The sequence below is a fragment of the Rhinoderma darwinii genome, chromosome 2 (genome assembly GCF_050947455.1).
Source record: "Rhinoderma darwinii isolate aRhiDar2 chromosome 2, aRhiDar2.hap1, whole genome shotgun sequence".
NCBI lineage: Eukaryota > Metazoa > Chordata > Amphibia > Anura > Rhinodermatidae > Rhinoderma > Rhinoderma darwinii.
Window position 1 is genome coordinate 479,458,348 of NC_134688.1, and position 23,051 is coordinate 479,481,398.

The 23,051-nt window shown below is 51.7% G+C and overlaps 1 protein-coding gene across 8 annotated transcripts in view; it reads right to left on the minus strand.

Annotated features, from left to right (window-relative positions):
• Positions 1-23,051, minus strand: part of STXBP5L (syntaxin binding protein 5L) — a 310,211-nt gene that overhangs the window by 1,132 nt on the left and 286,028 nt on the right. For 4 of the 8 annotated variants that reach the window (XM_075854716.1, XM_075854714.1, XM_075854718.1 and 1 more), the window contains 6 exons: positions 10,107-10,211; positions 9,274-9,513; positions 8,421-8,781; positions 7,396-7,561; positions 6,080-6,191; positions 592-812 (listed from right to left, as the gene is read on the minus strand). In XM_075854716.1, the coding sequence (XP_075710831.1) occupies positions 592-812; positions 6,080-6,191; positions 7,396-7,561; positions 8,421-8,781; positions 9,274-9,513; positions 10,107-10,211 (1,205 nt within the window). The remainder of the gene's footprint in view (positions 1-591; positions 813-6,079; positions 6,192-7,395; positions 7,562-8,420; positions 8,782-9,273; positions 9,514-10,106; positions 10,212-23,051) is intronic. The other 4 variants (XM_075854721.1, XM_075854717.1, XM_075854722.1 and 1 more) reach the window with 1 other exon arrangement.

Sequence of the window (23,051 nt, forward strand, 5' to 3'; positions counted from 1 at the left end):
GGCTTCTCCTTGGCAGTTTTCTGATAAATCTCGTTTTTTCTCACTAGTGATTTAGTTGTTTGTAGGTTATAATCATTCTGTCCTTACTGCTTCTCTACATGTACTGACTGCCTGCTGAGCAGTGCTGCAGTGTAAATCATGGGGTAGAGTCAGAGACGCAGGCTAAGCCTCTAAGGCCTTGTTCTCATAGTGCAGATTTCCTCCGATTTTGCATGCATTTTTTAAGCCAAAAACCAGGATAGGATCCAGGAGAGCGGACCTATAAGACCTTTATATATTTCTTCTGTTTTGTTTCTGTTCCTAGTTTTGGCCTAAAATACACACGCAAAATCTGCAGCAAATCTGCGCTGTGTGAACAAGGCTTTAAGTGCACCACTTGTCTCATTAAACTAAGACTTCAAAAGATAATGCAGCTAATATAGAAGGAATCGTCACAGTTGTTGCCTGATGGAGCAGAGCTGCAGTATAAAGCATAGTGGAGAAACAGCAGCAGCCCGAGCCTCGGATAAGACAGGTAGTGGACTATCTCAGACTCCAATGTGATAACGCAGCTAGGCCCAAAGCTGAACGTTCAGTTGGTCTTGTCCTTACCTCATGTGCGTGTTTAGAGAAAACTTCAGCACTGGACAGCATGCGTTCCGTCTTATCTTCCAGCTCGCCCAGCCGTTGTCCTCTCTCATCCAGAGCTTGGCGAACTCTGTTCAAATCTGCGACCACTCCGGTTGCTGCTCCTTTCACCCCCTCCACACTTCTCTGCCCGGGGATGTGCTCTGCCAGGAAGCGGGAGCCGATTCCTGCTGTTGCTTGTCCAACTGAGAGACAGAGAAACGTTACACAGATGACGGGGCGGGCGACGTGGAGCACAAGTCTCCATACCAGCAGATCCGCTCATTTCTCAGATGTTCAACAATGGCAAATACTTTATTTATCTGGTGTTGATTTTGAGTTATGACTCATTCACAGCTAGAGCTGCATTCACAATCCTGCTGTTTGGCCTTGGAAATAGAAAGTAACTGGACTACCACACTCAGGACATGAACGAACAACAGATGCCGAGATCCCACAATGCATTCTGGTAAATGGGGTCCAGAAGTATTGTGACTGCAGCTTTGGATGTGACTGTCTCATCCTCCAGTTCCATCATAAGCTGCATTCACAATTCTGCTGATTGTCACTCAGTATCTGTAAACACCGCTGACCGATATATAATGCAGTGCACTCTGCTGCACTGTATTGTGGAAGATGTAGTTCTTTACTGCATCAAAGACGAGAATTCACACAGCATGATCTGTACAGACACTGAACCAGCAGGGGGCAGGAGAGAGGTCAGATCGTGAGCCGAGGACTAATAAAAGGGCAGGTTTTTTTTAAATCTGGAAATGGCTCTAAAAAAAACATCCATGATTGATTACTGGTGGCCCCTCGGTTGGCACCATGATTACTGGTGGCCCCTCGGTTGGCACCCTGATTACTGGTGGCCCCTATGATTACAGGGGTACAAAACGAACGAGGATATGACCCTTGGTAGCTGGCGGGCACAATATACATAAACATAGAAAGGAGCTGCCTGCAACAGCCAACCCTATTTTCCAGCCACCACTAATATATGAAAAGGAGTTACAATTTTATTAGCTACTTATAGCTGGACAGACCACAATTAGGATTTAAAATTATCACCAGCCGAGATCGGACAAACACATGTGTAACCTGATTGACCAGGCATATCTGCATGTAACGTAGGATTGTGTCTTCCCTATTCAGTTAGATTATCAGTAACCAGTATTACAATAGGTCCGATCAGCGGCAGTGTCTAAAATATGAACAGCCCCCCCGACATGTTTCGCCACTAAGTAGCGTCCTCAGGGGTACACGGGGCTAATGGCGGCGCGGAATAAAGGAGATCCTGATATAGACACGTAAAATGACGTGTCAGAAGGTGTGTCGGGCCAATTGGCCTATGGCAATGAGGGAGACACCAAGGCCTCTCAGCTGTGTTCAGCCAACGAATGAATGACATGATAAGGTGCTCCAATCAGAGAGAGGAGGCGACGCATGCGCATAAGGGTGAGAGAACGACTTAGTGCACTTATCCAGATTCAAGCCGCGAATCGTCTCGCGCCTGCGCAGATGCACAAAACAGTAACTTAGTACCAGAATGGCTCGTTCTAACCAACGATGCATAAGCATCATACATAACGACTCAGTGCACTTATCCAGATTCAAGCCGCGAATCAACTCGCGCCTGCGCAGATGCACAGAACAGTAACTTAGTGACAGAATGGCTCGTTCTAGTCAACGATGCATTAGCATCATATATATTGAAACTCCTTGTCGTCTCTATAAAAAGGGGCAACACATTAGCAAACATTCATACACCAGCGGTGCCGGCATACAACTGGACAAAATAAAATATATGTCCCCGACATTCAGCTGCTACATTGTAATCCAAATAGCGGACTAGGTTGATAGGCTAAAGGCCACCAAGTATAGTCAGATCAATTCACAGCTAAAATGTATCTCCAAAAACCCCTCTCAGGGATATGCCATACCCATAAAAGTCAGTCCAGGATCAATAAGTACTCATATGTAATATATCAGTGACAATAAAGCCGCCTCCACTATGTGGTCAAAGCCATAATAGATGTAGATAGGTGGATCAGTCTAACCTTTAATTAGAAATGATTATCATATTGTTACATTATTTTGTTATTAGTATAAGTTCTCCACAAAACTGTAAAGAACGCCTTGGCAGGTAAGTATTGTTCACATTATAAGTAATTTCTATGTGTATATACACAATTCCCAAAGGTCCAAAAGTATGGACAAGAACATCAACGAGAAAAATTCAACTGTGGAATTAAAGGAAAGCACTGAAGGTAAAACCCTCATTCAAACCTAATGGAGACATGGTATTAAGTTGGTGAATCCACCTCGCTTCCTCCTGCAGAAGTTTACGGTCCAAATTGCCCGCTCTAGGTCCCATTTTGACCTGGGCAATGCCCCAGAACTTAAGCAACTTGGGATTACCTCCATGAAATTTAACAATGTGTCTAGAAAGAGCGGTATCCTCATTACAGGTCACCGCACTTATGTGTCTGGACACACGTCTTCTCAGTTCCTGAATGGTTTTACCCACATATAACTTGGGGCAGGGGCATTTAGCAACATAGACCACTCCACTGCTCTGACAGTTCAAAAATTGTTCGATTCGGTATATCCTACCGTCGACAGGATTGGAAAAGTTTTTAACAGTCGGCATTAAAGGACAGAAGGAACATCTGCCACACGGATGGAAACCCTTCAGAGGTGACTTAAGCCAAGTCGACGAGACATTAGATTGTTTAGAATAATGGCTATGTACCAAAAATTCCCGCAGGTTCCTACCCCTACGGTAAGTGACACTCGGATTAGCCAATACTGCATCTCTGAGGTCGGGGTCAGCTGTAAGGATAGCCCAGTGTCTTTTCAAAATTTGGACTACCTGAGGAGAGCAGGCGTCAAAGGTGCCAATGCACCGAATGATTCCAGATGACTTTTTAGTGATATCGCCTCTACTGGACAACAAATCCCTCCTCTCGGTGGCCCTTGCTCTAGCATATGCCCTATGTAGCCACTTTTTGGGGTAACCGCGCGCTGTAAACTTGTTAAAGAGACCATCGCACTCAGTTTGAAAGGCTAATTCGCTTGAGCAATTGCGTCTGGCCCTCAAATATTGGCCAATTGGTATGCCCCTCTTAAGGGCAGAGGGGTGGTAACTCTGCCAATGCAGAAGACTATTAGTCGCAGTAGCCTTCCGGAAAACATCCGTTTGGACACCGCCACCAGGATCCAACGATATCTTAAGATCAAGAAAGTTTATGGTATGATCATGAATTTCATACGTAAATTTCATGCCGATATTATTGGTATTGAGCATAGACATGAAGTCACGGAAAGTGTTGACATCCCCATCCCAAAGGATGAGGATGTCATCAATATATCTCCCCCAAAAAGAGATGTGTGAGGTGAAAGAAGAGAAATTATCAGAAAAAACTATAGTGTCTTCCCACCACCCTAAGAAAAGGTTGGCATAAGTGGGTGCACAGACCGTACCCATCGCCGTACCTTTTATTTGGTGATAATATTTGTGACACTGGGCTATCCTTACAGCTGACCCCGACCTCAGAGATGCAGTATTGGCTAATCCGAGTGTCACTTACCGTAGGGGTAGGAACCTGCGGGAATTTTTGGTACATAGCCATTATTCTAAACAATCTAATGTCTCGTCGACTTGGCTTAAGTCACCTCTGAAGGGTTTCCATCCGTGTGGCAGATGTTCCTTCTGTCCTTTAATGCCGACTGTTAAAAACTTTTCCAATCCTGTCGACGGTAGGATATACCGAATCGAACAATTTTTGAACTGTCAGAGCAGTGGAGTGGTCTATGTTGCTAAATGCCCCTGCCCCAAGTTATATGTGGGTAAAACCATTCAGGAACTGAGAAGACGTGTGTCCAGACACATAAGTGCGGTGACCTGTAATGAGGATACCGCTCTTTCTAGACACATTGTTAAATTTCATGGAGGTAATCCCAAGTTGCTTAAGTTCTGGGGCATTGCCCAGGTCAAAATGGGACCTAGAGCGGGCAATTTGGACCGTAAACTTCTGCAGGAGGAAGCGAGGTGGATTCACCAACTTAATACCATGTCTCCATTAGGTTTGAATGAGGGTTTTACCTTCAGTGCTTTCCATTAATTCCACAGTTGAATTTTTCTCGTTGATGTTCTTGTCCATACTTTTGGACCTTTGGGAATTGTGTATATACACATAGAAATTACTTATAATGTGAACAATACTTACCTGCCAAGGCGTTCTTTACAGTTTTGTGGAGAACTTATACTAATAACAAAATAATGTAACAATATGATAATCATTTCTAATTAAAGGTTAGACTGATCCACCTATCTACATCTATTATGGCTTTGACCACATAGTGGAGGCGGCTTTATTGTCACTGATATATTACATATGAGTACTTATTGATCCTGGACTGACTTTTATGGGTATGGCATATCCCTGAGAGGGGTTTTTGGAGATACATTTTAGCTGTGAATTGATCTGACTATACTTGGTGGCCTTTAGCCTATCAACCTAGTCCGCTATTTGGATTACAATGTAGCAGCTGAATGTCGGGGACATATATTTTATTTTGTCCCGTTGTATGCCGGCACCGCTGGTGTATGAATGTTTGCTAATGTGTTGCCCCTTTTTATAGAGACGACAAGGGGTTTCAATATATATGATGCTAATGCATCGTTGACTAGAACGAGCCATTCTGGCACTAAGTTACTGTTCTGTGCATCTGCGCAGGCGCGAGTTGATTCGCGGCTTGAATCTGGATAAGTGCACTGAGTCGTTATGTATGATGCTTATGCATCGTTGGTTAGAACGAGCCATTCTGATACTAAGTTACTGTTTTGTGCATCTGCGCAGGCGCGAGACGATTCGCGGCTTGAATCTGGATAAGTGCACTAAGTCGTTCTCTCACCCTTATGCGCATGCGTCGCCTCCTCTCTCTGATTGGAGCACCTTATCATGTCATTCATTCGTTGGCTGAACACAGCTGAGAGGCCTTGGTGTCTCCCTCATTGCCATAGGCCAATTGGCCCGACACACCTTCTGACACGTCATTTTACGTGTCTATATCAGGATCTCCTTTATTCCGCGCCGCCATTAGCCCCGTGTACCCCTGAGGACGCTACTTAGTGGCGAAACATGTCGGGGGGGCTGTTCATATTTTAGACACTGCCGCTGATCGGACCTATTGTAATACTGGTTACTGATAATCTAACTGAATAGGGAAGACACAATCCTACGTTACATGCAGATATGCCTGGTCAATCAGGTCATACATGTGTTTGTCCGATCTCGGCTGGTGATAATTTTAAATCCTAATTGTGGTCTGTCCAGCTATAAGTAGCTAATAAAATTGTAACTCCTTTTCATATATTAGTGGTGGCTGGAAAATAGGGTTGGCTGTTGCAGGCAGCTCCTTTCTATGTTTATGATTACAGGGGGGCTCGTCTCACAGTGATACGTACACAGCTCTTCTCTGTCCAATGTCTGTCCACTTCCACCAAACAGTCCTTTCAGGAAGCCTCTGTTCTGGGCCTCCGGATTCTCCACCAGCGAGAAGAGGTCTCCGAGCGTGTCCTGAGTGAGAGGGCAGAGAGGTGGTGAGACATCGGGCTAAACCATGAAAACATAAATACACCACACCCGATCTATAGCCAAATATTCTGGACTCTCCTAGAACCCCATCCCCCAGGCTGAGCCTTCATATACACATATATATATATATATATATATATATATACACACATACAAAAGGGCTCCTGTACATGGCAGAGCTGTGAGCGGGTGGCTGGATGGCAGAACACGGGTCCCATGAGTCCATTCTAAGGAGCGGTGGGCACTCAGTGTGCCACCATATGGTGCCCCGTATTAAGTGTTCCCTTAGAAGAAATGTATTTTTTCCTCTCGGATTCATACAAAATCTTACAAATAAAATCTCAGTCTGTCTCCCTATAAAACTGGAGGCAAATAGAGGTGGAGCAGGACCCCATAGACGGACCCCTATATCAGAGCTGTAATCTGCGTGTGTGCACGAGGCCTTAGGGTATGTTCACACGGCAGCGTCCGTAACGGCTGAAATTACGGGGATTTTTCAGGAGGAAACATCCCCGTCATTTCAGCCGTACCGGCATGTGCAGGCGCTTGAACGCCGCGTCCATTACGGACGTAATAGGCGCTGCTATTCATTGGAGTCAATGAATAACGGCTCCAATTACGGCCAAAGAAGTGACAGGTCACTTCTTCTACGCGGGCGTCTATTTACGCGCCGTCATTTGACAGCGGCGCGTAAATATACGCCTCGTGTGAACAGACAAACGTCTGCCCATTGCTTTCAATGGGCAGATGTTTGTCAGCGCTATCGAGGCGCTTTTTTCGGACGTAATTCGGGGCAAAAACGCCCGAATTACGTCCGTAATTACTGCGTGTGAACATACCCTAATAGTACATGGGGCAGGTGCGATGATTTGCAGTCTGAGGCCGGGGTCAAATCTCTATTACCCCTATAATATCTGTCTGATGCTCATCCCCCTTGTAGGCTGTAGGAATCCTTAGTTCCCCAATGAGCATGTTTGTTATTTTAATCAGGGGAGGAAGATAAGTGGCCGCAGACACCGCTTATCGCAAGGGAATAACAAAGGATCGAACAGGTAAAAGTCCATAATTGCATCGCGTCGGCAGCCCCTGGGTGACAGTCCGGCTGCCCTCATACATCGGGTTGTTAGGTGGATCTCATTGCCGGCTGCTGAGCTGATCAGTGCGTTACTCGTGCAGGAGATCTCACCTGCAGGCTCTCACACATCTCCTGACTGTACGTGATCCTCTGGATCTCACTCGGAGAACACAAGTACAAAGCTTGGCCGTGGTTGGTGAAGCAGAACGTCCGCGCTATTCTCATATCCGTAAGCGGTAAGTAGTTGATGTCAAGCAGCGGGCGGAGGCTGGGGAGGCTGCAACGGCAAAATCATCCGACATTAACACCTTCCTCACAGTGTAATAAGGGTTAATACTTATTCCTGCAGGTAAGAGGCCGCTCCATGATAGAAAGATTCCCGTTCCCTGCCAACATGGTCCCTCGTATCTACAACCACATGGGATAGAACACTCATCCCGGCTGCTGCAGAGCCATAAAGGTCCCCTTTCAAATAAAGAAGTTCTTCAGCAGCTAGGGTGTGTAGTATGAGGTTATGCTGCATTCGGGGAATAAGACAAATACCCCAGCTGCTGCAGAACCTGAAAAGAGAAGCTTCAAGGCAACCGTTAACTGCAAGCCCTCCTAACAAAGAGGTTCTGCAGCAGCTGGGATGTGTAATATGAGGCTATGCTGTAGTCAGGGGTAACGTGTCCTAGAATATACACCCCAGGAACAGAGAGACATAAATATCCATTTCTCAAAGAGCCTCTGCAGCAGCTAGGGTGTATAATATGAGGATATGCTGCAGCTCTGGTAAGGTGCCCAATATTATATACCTTAGCTGCTGCAGAACTTCTTTGATAAGATAAATTCATGTCAACCAGGGAGAACGAGAACTGGTCATTTACATGTCTCATCACAAGAAAGTTCTGCAGCAGCTGGGATGTGTATTATTGGGCATGTTCAGAGGGGGACACGGGCACGATCTACATATTGAGCATGGGGTCCGCCACCACCGACAGGGAAAGTAAGGATGAGATGGGACGGATTTTAACTCATCGGATCCTTTGTTTCCCTGGGAGATAAGGTGTGCCAGAGGTACCTAGCGGCCACTTATCTCCTCCAGGGTCTATCTTATGGTCGTACATGGGACGGACAGCTGCCAGGTCTCTCACCTTATTGTCATGATGTGGCCGTTGGCACAGAAGCAGGCCAGCAGGATGTTGTTGCACATGGTGACCACGTCCGCCCGCAGCAGGAAGGAGGTCTCGGTGATGTTGTGCACATACAGACATGTCTGGGAGGGCAGGGAGAACACTTTGGCTTGTTTTTCTGAACAGACGACGGCATACTGGTGATCCCCCATGTCCTGGGAGGAGGATGGAGAGAAGGCGACCAGTTTCCTTTTCCTCGTCTTCTCATTTTCCTCTCCGCTGTTCAGGTCCCTCCACACTTCATACGACGGGTGAATTAAAGAACCCATACAATCCAGGCAGGAGAAGGTCAACACGGCCCCCTTCATGGTGAGCACGGTGCCTGCAGACGGAGGTTACAGGGTAACGTACGGGACAATACAGAGCCCTCCGGTACCATTAGTTCCAACACACTGAGCAAAACCTACCTGAGGCTGAAAATGCACCTAGACCAAGTCCTGCTCACAGAACTGATGGGCTTGTTACAATGTATCAGTCTACACAATCCTCTGTGAGCTAAACACAGCGGCAGCACAAGTCCCTGTCCTGTTCTGATAACTCTGACCTACACTGATACATTGTAGCAAAAATGCAGCTTTGTGAGCAGGACTAGGTCAGGATGGTTTTTCATAAACTGAATGCAGACAATATTCAGTGACGTTAGGCAGAGACCACGAAAATGACGAGAGATTGAAACAAAAAATAAATGAGAACGTTGCAAAACTCCTCACTAATAATGAACTTTGTTCTCTCGTCTCTCGTGACGGTTTCCGGGCATGAAGCCTCCTCTTGCTGATGATTGGGTTGTGGACCTCCATATGTTGTGCCCACTTACCGCTCGGGGAGACCTGCACGGCCTCGCTCTGCCTCTGATCTTCAGTCGGAGGTACGTTCAGTGATATGATCAGCACCATGCCCAGACTGGTGCCCACCCACAGGCACGGTGAAGGAGCCTGGTCATTCTTCCGGGCGAAGGTCTCCATGAAGTACAAAGCAGTGATGGCCTCTTTAGTCTCCTTGTCGATGCTGGACACGCTGGAGCTGCGGGAGCGGCTGAACGAGCCTTCTCGACTTTCTATAGGGGAAGGCGGACACGGAGCATTAGTGATGGAGGAACTTGGAGATTCAAACCAATGTGACAGAGACATGGCGTTATTTACATGAGGGGCAGATCACTAACCTGTACACAACGTCACGCAGGAAGCTGAGATACAGGGTGCTGTGAGGCAGGGCCACGCAGTCATTACATATGGGAAGCCACCAGCTCCCTATTTCTCAGCTTCCTGCACCGAGTCAGTGTGATATGGGAATGGGGAGCCGGATGTCGGGGTAACTACCATAATCCCACCCACATGTCCAGGATTTGAGGTAGCGGTGACCGTCACATCATGAGAACGGTGTATACTGATGACACCATCATACAGGACTGGCTACAGTAACCCAAGCAATATGTGTGGACAGGACACTCTCCTCTCATGTGGCGGCGGGTACACCGGCAGTAATGGCGCATATGGTGACACTGTACCAGGCATTGAGCATTGGTAAATCCTTCCTACAGTTTCCATGTGGTTATCCTGGCAGGTACAATACATGTAATATAGTAACACACAGCGGACAGACAGGACTAGCACAGCGCACAGGACGCCCACTGCTACACACTGGTCTTACCTTTCTCTGCCCACGAGTTGGAGGAATAGTGGTATTCGTCATTAGAGAATGTACTGACTCCGTGTAACTGATGAAGCATTGCCCGTCTGGATATGTTACCCACCGCTACAAGAGCCGTGCGGTGCAAGAGGACAGCGGCAAGTGAAGCCACGACATGGACAGAGATGCAAAAATAAAGCACTAATTATATCTGACAGTTATAAAGAGACTAAAACTCCCACCAACGATTCTCCTCCGCTCATAGATCCAAATAACTCCCATCATCTACAACTACTCCACTCACCCATAACAGACCGAAAGGTCATATCCACCAACCTTACCAAATCCTCCCCACTAGACCAGCCACCGAACCTTACAACTCCAGTACAATCCCGACCAACTAAACGAGACATCCAACTGTTCCACCTCCCGACACAGACTGACCGACCCTCCCGACAGACTGACCGACCCTCCCGACAGACTGACCAACCCCCCCCCGACACAGACTGACCGACCTTCCCGACAGAGACTTACCGCGACCCTCCCGACACAGACTGAGCGACCTTCCCCGACACAAACTGTCCGACCCTCCCGACACAGACTGACCGACCCTCCCGACACAGACTGACCGACCTTCCCGACACAGACTGACCGACTCTCCCGACACAGACTGACCGACCCTCCCGACACAGACTGACCGACCCACCCGACACAGACTGACCGACCCCCCCGACACAGACTGACCAACCCCCCCCCCGACACAGACTGACCGACCTTCCCGACAGAGACTGACCGACCTTCCCGACAGAGACTTACCGCGACCCCCCCGACACAGACTGACCGACCCTCCCGACACAGACTGAGCGACCTTCCCCGACACAAACTGACCGACCCTCCCGACACAGACTGACCGACCCTCCCGACACAGACTGACCGACCTTCCCGACACAGACTGACCGACTCTCCCGACACAGACTGACCGACCCTCGCGGCACAGACTGACCGACCCTCCCGACACAGACTGACCGACCCTCCCGACACAGACTGACCGACCCCCACGACACAGACTGACCGACACTCCCGACACAGACTGTCCGACCCCCCCCGACACAGACTGACCGACCCCCACGACACAGACTGACCGACCCTCCCGACACAGACTGACCGACCCTCCCGACACAGACTGACCGACCCACCCGACACAGACTGACCGACCCCCCCGACACAGACTGACCAACCCCCCCCGACACAGACTGACCGACCTTCCCGACAGAGACTGACCGACCTTCCCGACAGAGACTTACCGCGACCCCCCCGACACAGACTGACCGACCCTCCCGACACAGACTGAGCGACCTTCCCCGACACAGACTGAGCGACCTTCCCCGACACAAACTGTCCGACCCTCCCGACACAGACTGACCGACCCTCCCGACACAGACTGACCGACCCTCCCGACACAGACTGACCGACCCTCCCGACACAGACTGACCGACCTTCCCGACACAGACTGACCGACTCTCCCGACACAGACTGACCGACCCTCGCGGCACAGACTGACCGACCCTCCCGACACAGACTGACCGACCCTCCCGACACAGACTGACCGACCCCCCCCGACAGACTGACCGACCCTCCCGACACAGACTGACCGACCCCCCCCCCCCGACACAGACTGACCGACCCCCCCCGACAGACTGACCGACCCACCCGACACAGACTGACCGACCCCCCCGACACAGACTGACCGACCCCCCCCGACACAGACTGACCGACCCCCCCCCGACACAGACTGACCCCCCCCCCCGACACAGACTGACCGACCTTCCCGACAGAGACTGACCGCGACCCCCCCGACACAGACTGTCCGACCCTCCCGACACAAACTGTCCGACCCTCCCGACAGATTGACCGACCCACCCGACACAGACTGACCGACCCACCCGACACAGACTGACCGACCCCCCCGACACAGACTGACCAACCCCCCCCCCCGACACAGACTGACCGACCTTCCCGACAGAGACTGACCGACCTTCCCGACAGAGACTTACCGCGACCCCCCCGACACAGACTGACCGACTCTCCCGACACAGACTGACCGACCCTCCCGACACAGACTGACCGACCCCCCCCGACACAGACAGTCCAACCCTCCCGACACAGACTGACCGACCCACCCGACACAGACTGACCGACCTTCCCGACACAGACTGACCGACTCTCCCGACACAGACTGACCGACCCTCCCGACACAGACTGACCGACCCACCCGACACAGACTGACCGACCCCCCCGACACAGACTGACCAACCCCCCCCCGACACAGACTGACCGACCTTCCCGACAGAGACTGACCGACCTTCCCGACAGAGACTTACCGCGACCCCCCCGACACAGACTGACCGACCCTCCCGACACAGACTGAGCGACCTTCCCCGACACAAACTGTCCGACCCTCCCGACACAGACTGACCGACCCTCCCGACACAGACTGACCGACCCTCCCGACACAGACTGACCGACCTTCCCGACACAGACTGACCGACTCTCCCGACACAGACTGACCGACCCTCGCGACACAGACTGACCGACCCACCCGACACAGACTGTCCGACCTTCCCAACACAGACTGACCGACCCTCCCGACACAGACTGTCCGACCTTCCCGACACAGGCTGACCGACCCTCCCGACACAGACTGTCCGACCCTCCCCACACAGACTGACCGACCTTCCCAACTAGATTTTCCAACCTTCTAACTACCTTCCCGACAGAGACTTACCGCGACCCCCCCGACACAGACTGACCGACTCTCCCGACACAGACTGACCGACCCTCCCGACACAGACTGACCGACCCCCCCCGACACAGACAGTCCAACCCTCCCGACACAGACTGACCGACCCACCCGACACAGACTGACCGACCCCCCGACACAGGCAGTCCAACCCTCCCGACACAGACTGACCGACCTTCCCGACACAGACTGACCGACCTTCCCGACACAGACTGACCGACCTCCCTGACACAGACTGACCGACCCCCCCCGACACAGACTGACCGACCTTCCCGACACAGACTGACCGACCCACCCGACACAGACAGTCCAACCCTCCCGACACAGACTGACCGACCCCCCGACACAGACAGTCCAACCCTCCCGACACAGACTGACCGACCTTCCCGACACAGACTGTCCCACCCTCCCGACACAGACTGACCGACCTTCCCCCGACACAGACTGACCGACCCCCCCGACACAGACTGACCGACCCTCCCGACAGACTGATGGACCCCCCCCCCGACAGACTGACCGACCCCCCGACACAGACTGACCGACCTCCCCGACACAGACTGACCGACCCCCCCGACACAGACTGACCGACCTTCCCGACACAGACTGACCGACCGTCCCGACACAGACTGACCGACCCTCCCGACACAGACTGACCGACCCCCCGACACAGACTGACCGACCCCCCGACACAGACTGACCGACCCCCCGACACAGACTGACCGACCCTCCCGACACAGACTGACCGACTCTCCCGACACAGACTGACCGACCCACCCGACACAGACTGACCGACCCTCCCGACACAGACTGACCGACCGTCCCGACACAGACTGACCGACCGTCCCGACACAGACTGACCGACCCCCCGACACAGACTGACCGACCGTCCCGACACAGACTGACCGACCGTCCCGACACAGACTGACCGACCTCCCGACACAGACTGACCGACCCCCCGACACAGACTGACCGACCCTCCCGACACAGACTGACCGACTCTCCCGACACAGACTGACCGACCCACCCGACACAGACTGACCGACCCTCCCGACACAGACTGTCCGACCCCGCCGACACAGACTGACCGACCCTCCCGACAGACTGACCGACCTTCCCGACAGACTGACCGACCTTCCAGACACAGACTGACCGACCTTCCAGACAGAGACTGACCGACCCCCCGACACAGACTGACCGACCCACCCGACAGAGACTGACCGACCCACCCGACACAGACTGACCGACCCCCCGACACAGACAGTCCAACCCTCCCCGACACAGACTGACCGACCCCCCCGACACAGACAGTCCAACACTCCCCGACACAGACTGACCGACCCCCCCGACACAGACAGTCCAACCCTCCCCGACACAGACTGACCGACCCTCCCGACACAGACTGTCCGACCCTCCCGACACAGACTGACCGACCTGACCGACCTTCCCGACAGAGACTGACCGACCTTACCGACACACATTGACCGACCCTCCCGATACAGACTGACCGACCCTCCCGACACAAACTGACCGACCCTCCCGACACAAACTGACCGACCCTCCCGACACAAAATGACCGACCTTCCAGACAGACCGACCATCCCGACACAGATAGACCGACCCCCCCGACAGAGACTGACCGACCCTCCCGACACAGACTGACCGACCCTCCCGACATAGACTGACCGACCCCCCCCCGACACAGACTGACCGACCCTCCCGACACAGACTGTCCGACCCTCCCGACACAGACTGTCCGACCCTCCCGACACAGACTGTCCGACCCTCCAGACACAGACTGTCCGACCCTCCAGACACAGACTGTCCGACCCTCCAGACACAGACTGTCCGACCCTCCCGACACAGACTGACCGACCTTCCCGACACAGACTGACCGACCTTACCGACACAGACTGACCGACCTTACCGGCACAGACTGACCGACCCTCCCGACACAGACACACCGACCCCCCCGACAGAGACTGACCGACTCTCCCGACACAGACTGACCGACCCTCCCGACAGAGACTGACCGACCCACCCGACACGAGACTGACCGACCCACCCGACACAGACTGTCCGACCCTCCCGACACAGACTGTCCGACCCTCCCGACACAGACTGTCCGACCCTCCCGACACAGACTGTCCGACCCTCCCGACACAGACTGTCCGACCCTCCCGACACAGACTGTCCGACCCTCCCGACACAGACTGTCCGACCCTCCCGACACAGACTGACCGACCTTCCCGACACAGACTGACCGACCTTCCCGACACAGACTGACCGACCCTCCCGACACAGACTATCCGACCTTCCCGACACAGACTGACCGACCCTCCCGACACAGACAGACCGACCCCCCCGACAGAGACTGACCGACCCTCCCGACACAGACTGACCGACCCTCCCGACAGAGACTGACCGACCCACCCGACACAGACTGTCCGACCTTCCCAACACAGACTGACCGACCTTACCGACACAGACTGACCGACCCTCCCGACACAGACTATCCGACCTTCCCGACACAGACTGTCCGACCCTCCCCACACAGACTGACCGACCCTCCCGACACAGACTGACCGACCCACCCGACACAGACTGTCCGACCTTCCCAACACAGACTGACCGACCCTCCCGACACAGACTGTCCGACCTTCCCGACACAGACTGACCGACCCTCCCGACACAGACTGTCCGACCCTCCCCACACAGACTGACCGACCCTCCCGACACAGACTGACCGACCCACCCGACACAGACTGTCCGACCTTCCCAACACAGACTGACCGACCCTCCCGACACAGACTGTCCGACCTTCCCGACACAGACTGACCGACCCTCCCGACACAGACTGTCCGACCCTCCCCACACAGACTGACCGACCTTCCCAACTAGATTTTCCAACCTTCTAACTACACCAGAGGCCAAACCGCAACTACTGCCTAACTCTCCATACTACACTCAGTATCCAACCTTCCTGGCTGCAACTACTGCTCAATCCTCCTAACTACACCAGCCAGACAACCCACCTGTCTAACCTTCCGGACTACAAATACATCAATAACTGCTCTATGTCATGCACATAACTAAACTAAGGAAGGTAAAGGAGAAGAGTTTAATAAAAGTTCCCTAAGTGTTTTAGTTTTAAAAATGTCAAAAAGTGGTTAAGGTTACAAGCTGTCTTTGTGCCTGTTTCCCCATGACAACACTCCTTGTACTCAGGCAGCTCAATGGGCAGTAAGTGTCAAAGCAATATCTTCTTTCATTGAATGAATTTATTATCTGTGCTAGAAAAATGATAGGGAGATTCTGATAGGTCACTGGCTCCAGTGCTCCTATGAAAACATCGAACAGAACACAGTCGTGGGAAGTGCTATCATAGGGACACAGGCAGATACTGTAAGTCCTGTCATTTCAACCATGGATGACCCAGGACAGGAATCTTTGATTTTTCTCACATTTCTAAAACACGCTGAGGGGCCTTTTATATGGATCTGCTGGTCCTCCTCAGTTGTTGGACACACATTGGACTTGCTGATGTTCCCTTTAATGGGTAAAGTCTGGTGAAAATGTTGTGAGGTCCTCACAGCAAGCAAAATGTTGTCTTGTGGGGTCACGGCTCTTTCTCGTGTCATGCAGGGGTCATTAGTCGGCAGGACTTTCCCGATCACAGGAATATATGGACATTGGGGTCATTAGTGGATCCACATCCTAATGGTGAGATGTTCTCTCTGCAGCTGTATGAGCGGGAGTCACAGTAGGGTGATGTCCGCCCGTCTGTCACTCCCATCACTGTTACTTCTGGAATACCATCTGCAACTGCAATGGGGTCTATGGCATTCAATAGCCCGTGTGTACAGAGTGACGGAGCAGCTGGAAAGTTAATCAAATTTGGTCTAAGGCTCTGAAATGAAACAGGGTTTTCCGAAATTATGGGAAAAAAAAAGGATTTAGCATCATATAATAAAAGGTTATTATTGCTGCTTGCTGTCAGTGAATGGGAATCGTTTTGTTTACATCTAGAGGCTAAAAACTGTACAGACCGAATACTTCTCACAGCTGAGAGTTTGGAACAATGCATCAGTGTTCGTAATCCTAAACACAGCATCATCACAAATCTTTCTACTGCTCCGATAGTTTGTAACAATGTACTAGTTTGGAGTCGAGACTTAGCTCACAGGATTTTCTAGACTGGATACATCTGTAACAAAAACTCAGCTGTGAGAAGGAACGTCTGAAGAATATCTATACTGATATGTTCTCAGTTGCAGGAGTAGAGGAGTAGATTGGGGTATATTTGCAAACATGAATGTCTCTATTCAATGGCAGCAAGCAGAGTTCTTGAAAATGTTACAAGAAAGTTGCAAAAAACAGGGAACATAGAGGTCATATAAGGATGCGTTGTGTTACATCTGCCCAGAGATGATTCTATGACTAATGGCGTTTGTGGAAAAATGCATCAAAATCACAACAAACCCATTTATCTCTCTCGCTGCGATGTGACGACCGCCTCCAAAATATCGCAGCCGCCAAAAAGCATCAAAACCGTAAAGGGGGAATTCAATGATTTCAAAGACATCATAAAACCCCATAAAGCCGGACCTCGCGTGCATTAATTAGTGCGATATTATGGGATGCACATGGCCGCCTGTCGCTCAGCATACATTAATGGGATTTGGAGACTGTGACTGGGAGATTGAGGCTCGGGAGACAGGATGAAGCTTCTCAATAGTTTAATCTGATTAGTGCCTGCCGACCGGACGTCTGGTATAGCCCCGAGCCCGGACGCCAATTATAGAGGGGACGTGCCGTGCAGCAATGACCAGTATAAGACACGAGCCGAGAACCTTCCCATTTACCATCATCATCATCATCATCATCATCAGACAAGAAGAAGTAACAGACGAGGAGGATCTGAGGTCACTACACAACGCAGGGGGCTACAGTCACTACTACAGGCGCACAATACACACCGGGAATGATCCAGAACAGGCAATCTATGGGATAACAAACCCGGGACACAGACAGCTCAGAACCTGGAGACTAAGAGGGGCCCCAGAGTATGTAACGGGCCCCTCATAGTCAGGGTACACAGTTATATGTATGTATATATATACTGAGGGGTTATGGTGGCCTCCCTCTACCACTGCCCGGTGATCAGACTACCCTGCCTGGCAGAGAGTTTATGCCACGTGACACCTCAGTGATCGGCGAGATCTAACAAGAAGCGCCCCTGATGTCAGAGCCTCATTGTCTGTCTTGCTTTTTAAAGGGCCGGTGTCCAGTGTTCTGTAAAAAAAGGCTTCATTCTTGTATAGAGAAAAGTTCTACAACCTAATAATATAATTAGTTTTTAATTTCCTCAGCATTTTTCAAGATCTCCAGTTGCAGTGACTGCGAACATTGTTGCACTAAAAAATAAAACCTTGTGACCTAGTCCTGCTCACATAGCTGAGTATTTGTTACAATTGTATCCAATCTAGACAATCCTGTGTCCCTCTGCCTGGACATATGGGAAAAAGTTGCTTTAATTTACCAAACGGCCTCTGAAAAATGGAATCAGATGGAACCTGATTGGTTGTTGTTTCTCGATTTGTGCTGCCGCTGTGTTCAATTCACAGAGGATTGTCTAGGCTGGATACAATTGTAACAAACCCTCAGCTGTGAGAAATATTAGGTCAGGAAGCAAGCAGGGTTCTTGAAAATGGTGATGAATTGTATATTAGCTCATACTGATGGTGCAGGGGCCGCGCTCGGCCAGTAGTAGTGATTCAGATGTATTTGCACCATGTTGGGGCTGTTTTATATTAGACAGAACAATCACTCTCATTAGATTGCTGGACGTCAATGACACGAGTCTGGACTAATGGTGATTACTACTAATATGAAGGGATGATAAGGCGGAGGGGAGTCTGAGTGACAGAAAACTTCCCGCCCGATGATTATTATTATTATAATAAATTATCTCCACAATGAACCTCCATAGAAAACATGACCACAACTTTGTGAACATCCCGTCATCTGTGGAAATTATTGACCCGTAGACATTGATATGGAGCTGGTCCCCGCCCTGGTTGCTATAATAGTTGTTCAATATCTGATGTTAGTGATAAGGGTTACAGATGAGTGTGGGGAGAGGTCGGGCTCTGATGTTGGGTGATGAGGCCGGGCTCACAGACGGGTGTTGGGTGGGGTTGAGCTCTGATGGTGGTGATGAGGCCGGGCTCACAGACGGGTGTTGGGTGGGGTTGAGCTCTGATGTTGGGTGATGAGGCCGGGCTCACAGACGGGTGTTGGGTGGGGTTGAGCTCTGATGGTGGTGATGAGGCCGGGCTCACAGACGGGTGTTGGGTGGGGTTGAGCTCTGATGTTGGGTGATGAGGCCGGGCTCACAGACGGGTGTTCAGTGGGGTTGAGCTCTGATGGTGGTGATGAGGCCGGGCTCACAGACGGGTGTTCGGTGGGGTTGAGCTCTGATGTTGGATGATGAGGCTGGACTCACAGACGGGTGTGGGGAGAGGTTGGGCTCTGATGTTGGGTGATGAGGCCGGGCTCACAGACGGGTATTGGGTGGGGTTGAGCTCTGATGGTGTTGATGAGGCCGGACTCACAGACGGGTGTTGGGTGGGGTTGAGCTCTGATGGTGGTGATGAGGCCGGACTCACAGACGGGTGTTCAGTGGGGTCGGGCTCTGATGTTGGGTGATTAGGCCGGGCTCACAGACAGGTGTTCGGTGGGGTTGAGCTCTGATGGTGGTGATGAGGCCGGGCTCACAGACGGGTGTGGGGAGAGGTCGGGCTCTGATGTTGGGTGATGAGGCGGGGCTCACAGACGGGTGTTCAGTGGGGTTGAGCTCTGATGTTGGGTGATGAGGCCGGGCTCACAGACGGGTGTTCGGTGAGGTTGGGCTCTGATGGTGGTGATGAGGCCGGGCTCACAGACGGGTGTTCAGTGGGGTTGAGCTCTGATGGTGGTGATGAGGCCGGGCTCACAGATGGGTGTTCGGTGGGGTTGAGCTCTGATGTTGGATGATAAGGCCGGGCTCACAGACGGGTGTGGGGAGAGGTCGGGCTCTGATGTTGGGTGTTCGGTGGGGTTGAGCTCTGATGTTGGGTGATGAGGCTGGGCTCACAGACGGGTGTTCAGTGGGGTTGAGCTCTGATGTTGGGTGATGAGGCTGGGCTCACAGACGGGTGTTCAGTGGGGTTGAGCTCAGATGTTGGGTGATGAGGCCGGACTCACAGACGGGTGTGGGGAGAGGTTGGGCTCTGATGTTGGGTGATTAGGCCGGGCTCACAGACGGGTGTTGGGTGGGGTTGAGCTCTGATGGTGGTGATGAGGCCGGACTCACAGACGGGTGTTCAGTGGGGTTGAGCTCTGATGGTGGTGATGGGGCCGGGCTCACAGACGGGCGTTCGGTGGGGTTGAGCTTTGATGGTGGTGATGAGGCCGGGCTCACAGACGGGTGTTCAGTGGGGTTGAGCTCTGATGTTAGGTGAAGAGGCCGGGCTCACAGACGGGTGTTGGGTGGGGTTGAGCTCTGATGTTGGGTGATGAGGCCGGGCTCACAGACGGGTGTTGGGTGGGGTTGAGCTCTGATGTTGGGTGATGAGGCCGGGCTCACAGACGGGTGTTCGGTGGGGTTGAGCTCTGATGGTGGTGATGAGGCCGGGCTCACAGATGGGTGTTCGGTGGAGTTGAGCTCTGATGTTGGGTTATGAGGCCGGGCTCACAGACGGGTGTTCGGTGGGGTTGAGCTCTGATGTTGGGTGATGAGGCCGGGCTCACAGACGGGTGTTCGGTGGGGTTGAGCTCTGATGTTGGGTGATGAGGCCGGGCTCACAGACGGGTGTTGGGTGGGGTTGAGCTCTGATGTTGGATGATGAGGCCGGGCTCACAGACGGGTGTTCGGTGGAGTTGAGCTCTGATGTTGGGTGATGAGGCCGGGCTCACAGACGGGTGTTCGGTGGAGTTGAGCTCTGATGTTGGGTGATGAGGCCGGGCTCACAGACGGGTGTTCGGTGGAGTTGAGCTCTGATGTTGGGTGATGACCCGGGCTCACAGACGGATGTTGGGTGGGGTTGAGCTCCGATGTTGGGTGATAAGGCCGGGCTCACAGACGATTGTAGGCTGAGGTCGGGTGCTAATGTTGGGGTGAAGGTTGGGTTACAGACGGGTGTTGGGTATGGTGGAGCTCGGATGTTGGGTGTAAGGCTCCCTGCACATGACCATGCCTGTAGTCACGGTCCGTAATTCTGGACAAGGCCGGCATTTGTGGGCAGCGCTCCCATTATAAAGTATGGGAGCATGGACAGTAAAATAGAAAAATAGCACGTTCTATTTTTTACGGAAGGTTTTTACGGCCCGGACACCTTCCAGTAAATATACAGGAAGGTGTCCGTCGGCCATAGAAATGAATGGGTCCATAATTACAGTGTGTAATTGCGGGCCAAAAAATACGGTTGTGTGCATGAGGCCTAAAAGTCAGGCTAAGAGTGGGATGTTGGGTAGGGTTAAGGTCGGGCTATGATGCAGAGGGGTAACGCCAGGCTCATAGTTAGGTGGGGTTAAGGGTCAGGCTCTGATGTTGGGTGAGAACACAGTAAGGATTCACATCTGCGTCAGGACTCCGTTCATGGGTTCCGTCAGACCTTTCAGTCAGGGGAAACTATGAACAGAACCCTGACTGAAACAAACGGAAACTTCTTTCCGTTTGTCTCCGTTGTGCAAGGGTTCTGTCGTTTTGACGGAATCAATACCGTAGTCGACTGCGCTATTCATTCCGTCAAAATGATGGAAACCTTACCCAACGAGGACATACGGAAACCATTAGCACCGAATCTGTCACTATCAAAATCAATGGTAATGCAAACGGAAACCTATAGATTACGTTTGTCTCAGTTTGGGTTCTGTTCATGGGTTCCCCTGACGGAAAGCTCTGATGGAACCCATGAACGGAGCCCTGACGCAGATGTGAACGAAGCCTCAGGGTAAGGCCACACAGAGCAGCCCTGACACGGTAGCGACGCGGCCAACAACCTCGCCGGCAGTTAATGGCCGCGTGTTAATACGAGTTAAATGGCCCTTTACCTGCAAAATCATGCGGCTATAAAGGGTGTATTTAATTAATGGCTGCACGATTTTGCAGATAAAGGGACGTTTTACCCGTATTAACGCGCGGCCATTAACAGGGTGTTTAACTGCCACGCCGAACATGGTGCCGGCGAGGTTGTTGGCCGTGTCGCGACTGTGTCAGTGCTGCTCTGTGTGGCCTTAACTTTTGGTGTTGGATGAGATTGAGGTCAGGGTCTGATGTGGGATATGGTTGAGCTCACAGTTGGGTGAGGTGGGGCTTTGATGTTGATCATAATGATGGGCTCAGAGTCAGGTTTATGGCAGGGTTAAAGTCGGACTCTGATGTTGGGTGATAAGGCCGGGCTCACAGTAGGGTTTTGGTAGTGTTGGTAATAAGGCCAGGCTCACAGTAGGGTTTTGGTTGTGTTGGTAATAAGGCCGGGCTCACAGTAGGGTTTTGGTAGTGTTGGTATTAAGGCCAGGCTCACAGTAGGGTTTTGGTTGTGTTGGTAATAAGGCCGGGCTTAGGTAGTGTTGGTAATAAGGGTTTAGGTAGTGTTGGTTATAAGGCTGGGCTCACAGTAGGGTTTTGGTAGTGTTGGTAATAAGGCCGGGCTCACAGTAGGGTTTTGGTAGTGTTGGTAATAAGGCCGGGCTCACAGTAAGGTATTGGTAGTGTTGGTAATAATGCCAGGCTCACAGTAGGGTTTAGGTAGTGTTGGTAATAAGGCCGGGCTCACAGTAGGGTTTTGGTAGTGTTGGTAATAAGGCCAGGCTCACAGTAGGGTATTGGTAATGTTGGTATTAAGGCCGTGCTCACAGTAGCTTAGGCCGGGCTCACAGTAGGGTTTTGGTAGTGTTGGTAATAAGGCCAGGCTCACAGTAGGGTTTTGATAGTGTTGGTAATAAGGCCAGGCTCACAGTAGAGTTTTGATAGTGTTGGTAATAAGGCCGGGCTCACAGTAGGGTTTTGGTAGTGTTGGTATTAAGGCCAGGCTCACAGTAGGGTTTTGGTAGTGTTGGTAATAAGGCCAGGCTCACAGTAGAGTTTTGATAGTGTTGGTAATAAGGCCGGGCTCGCAGTAGGG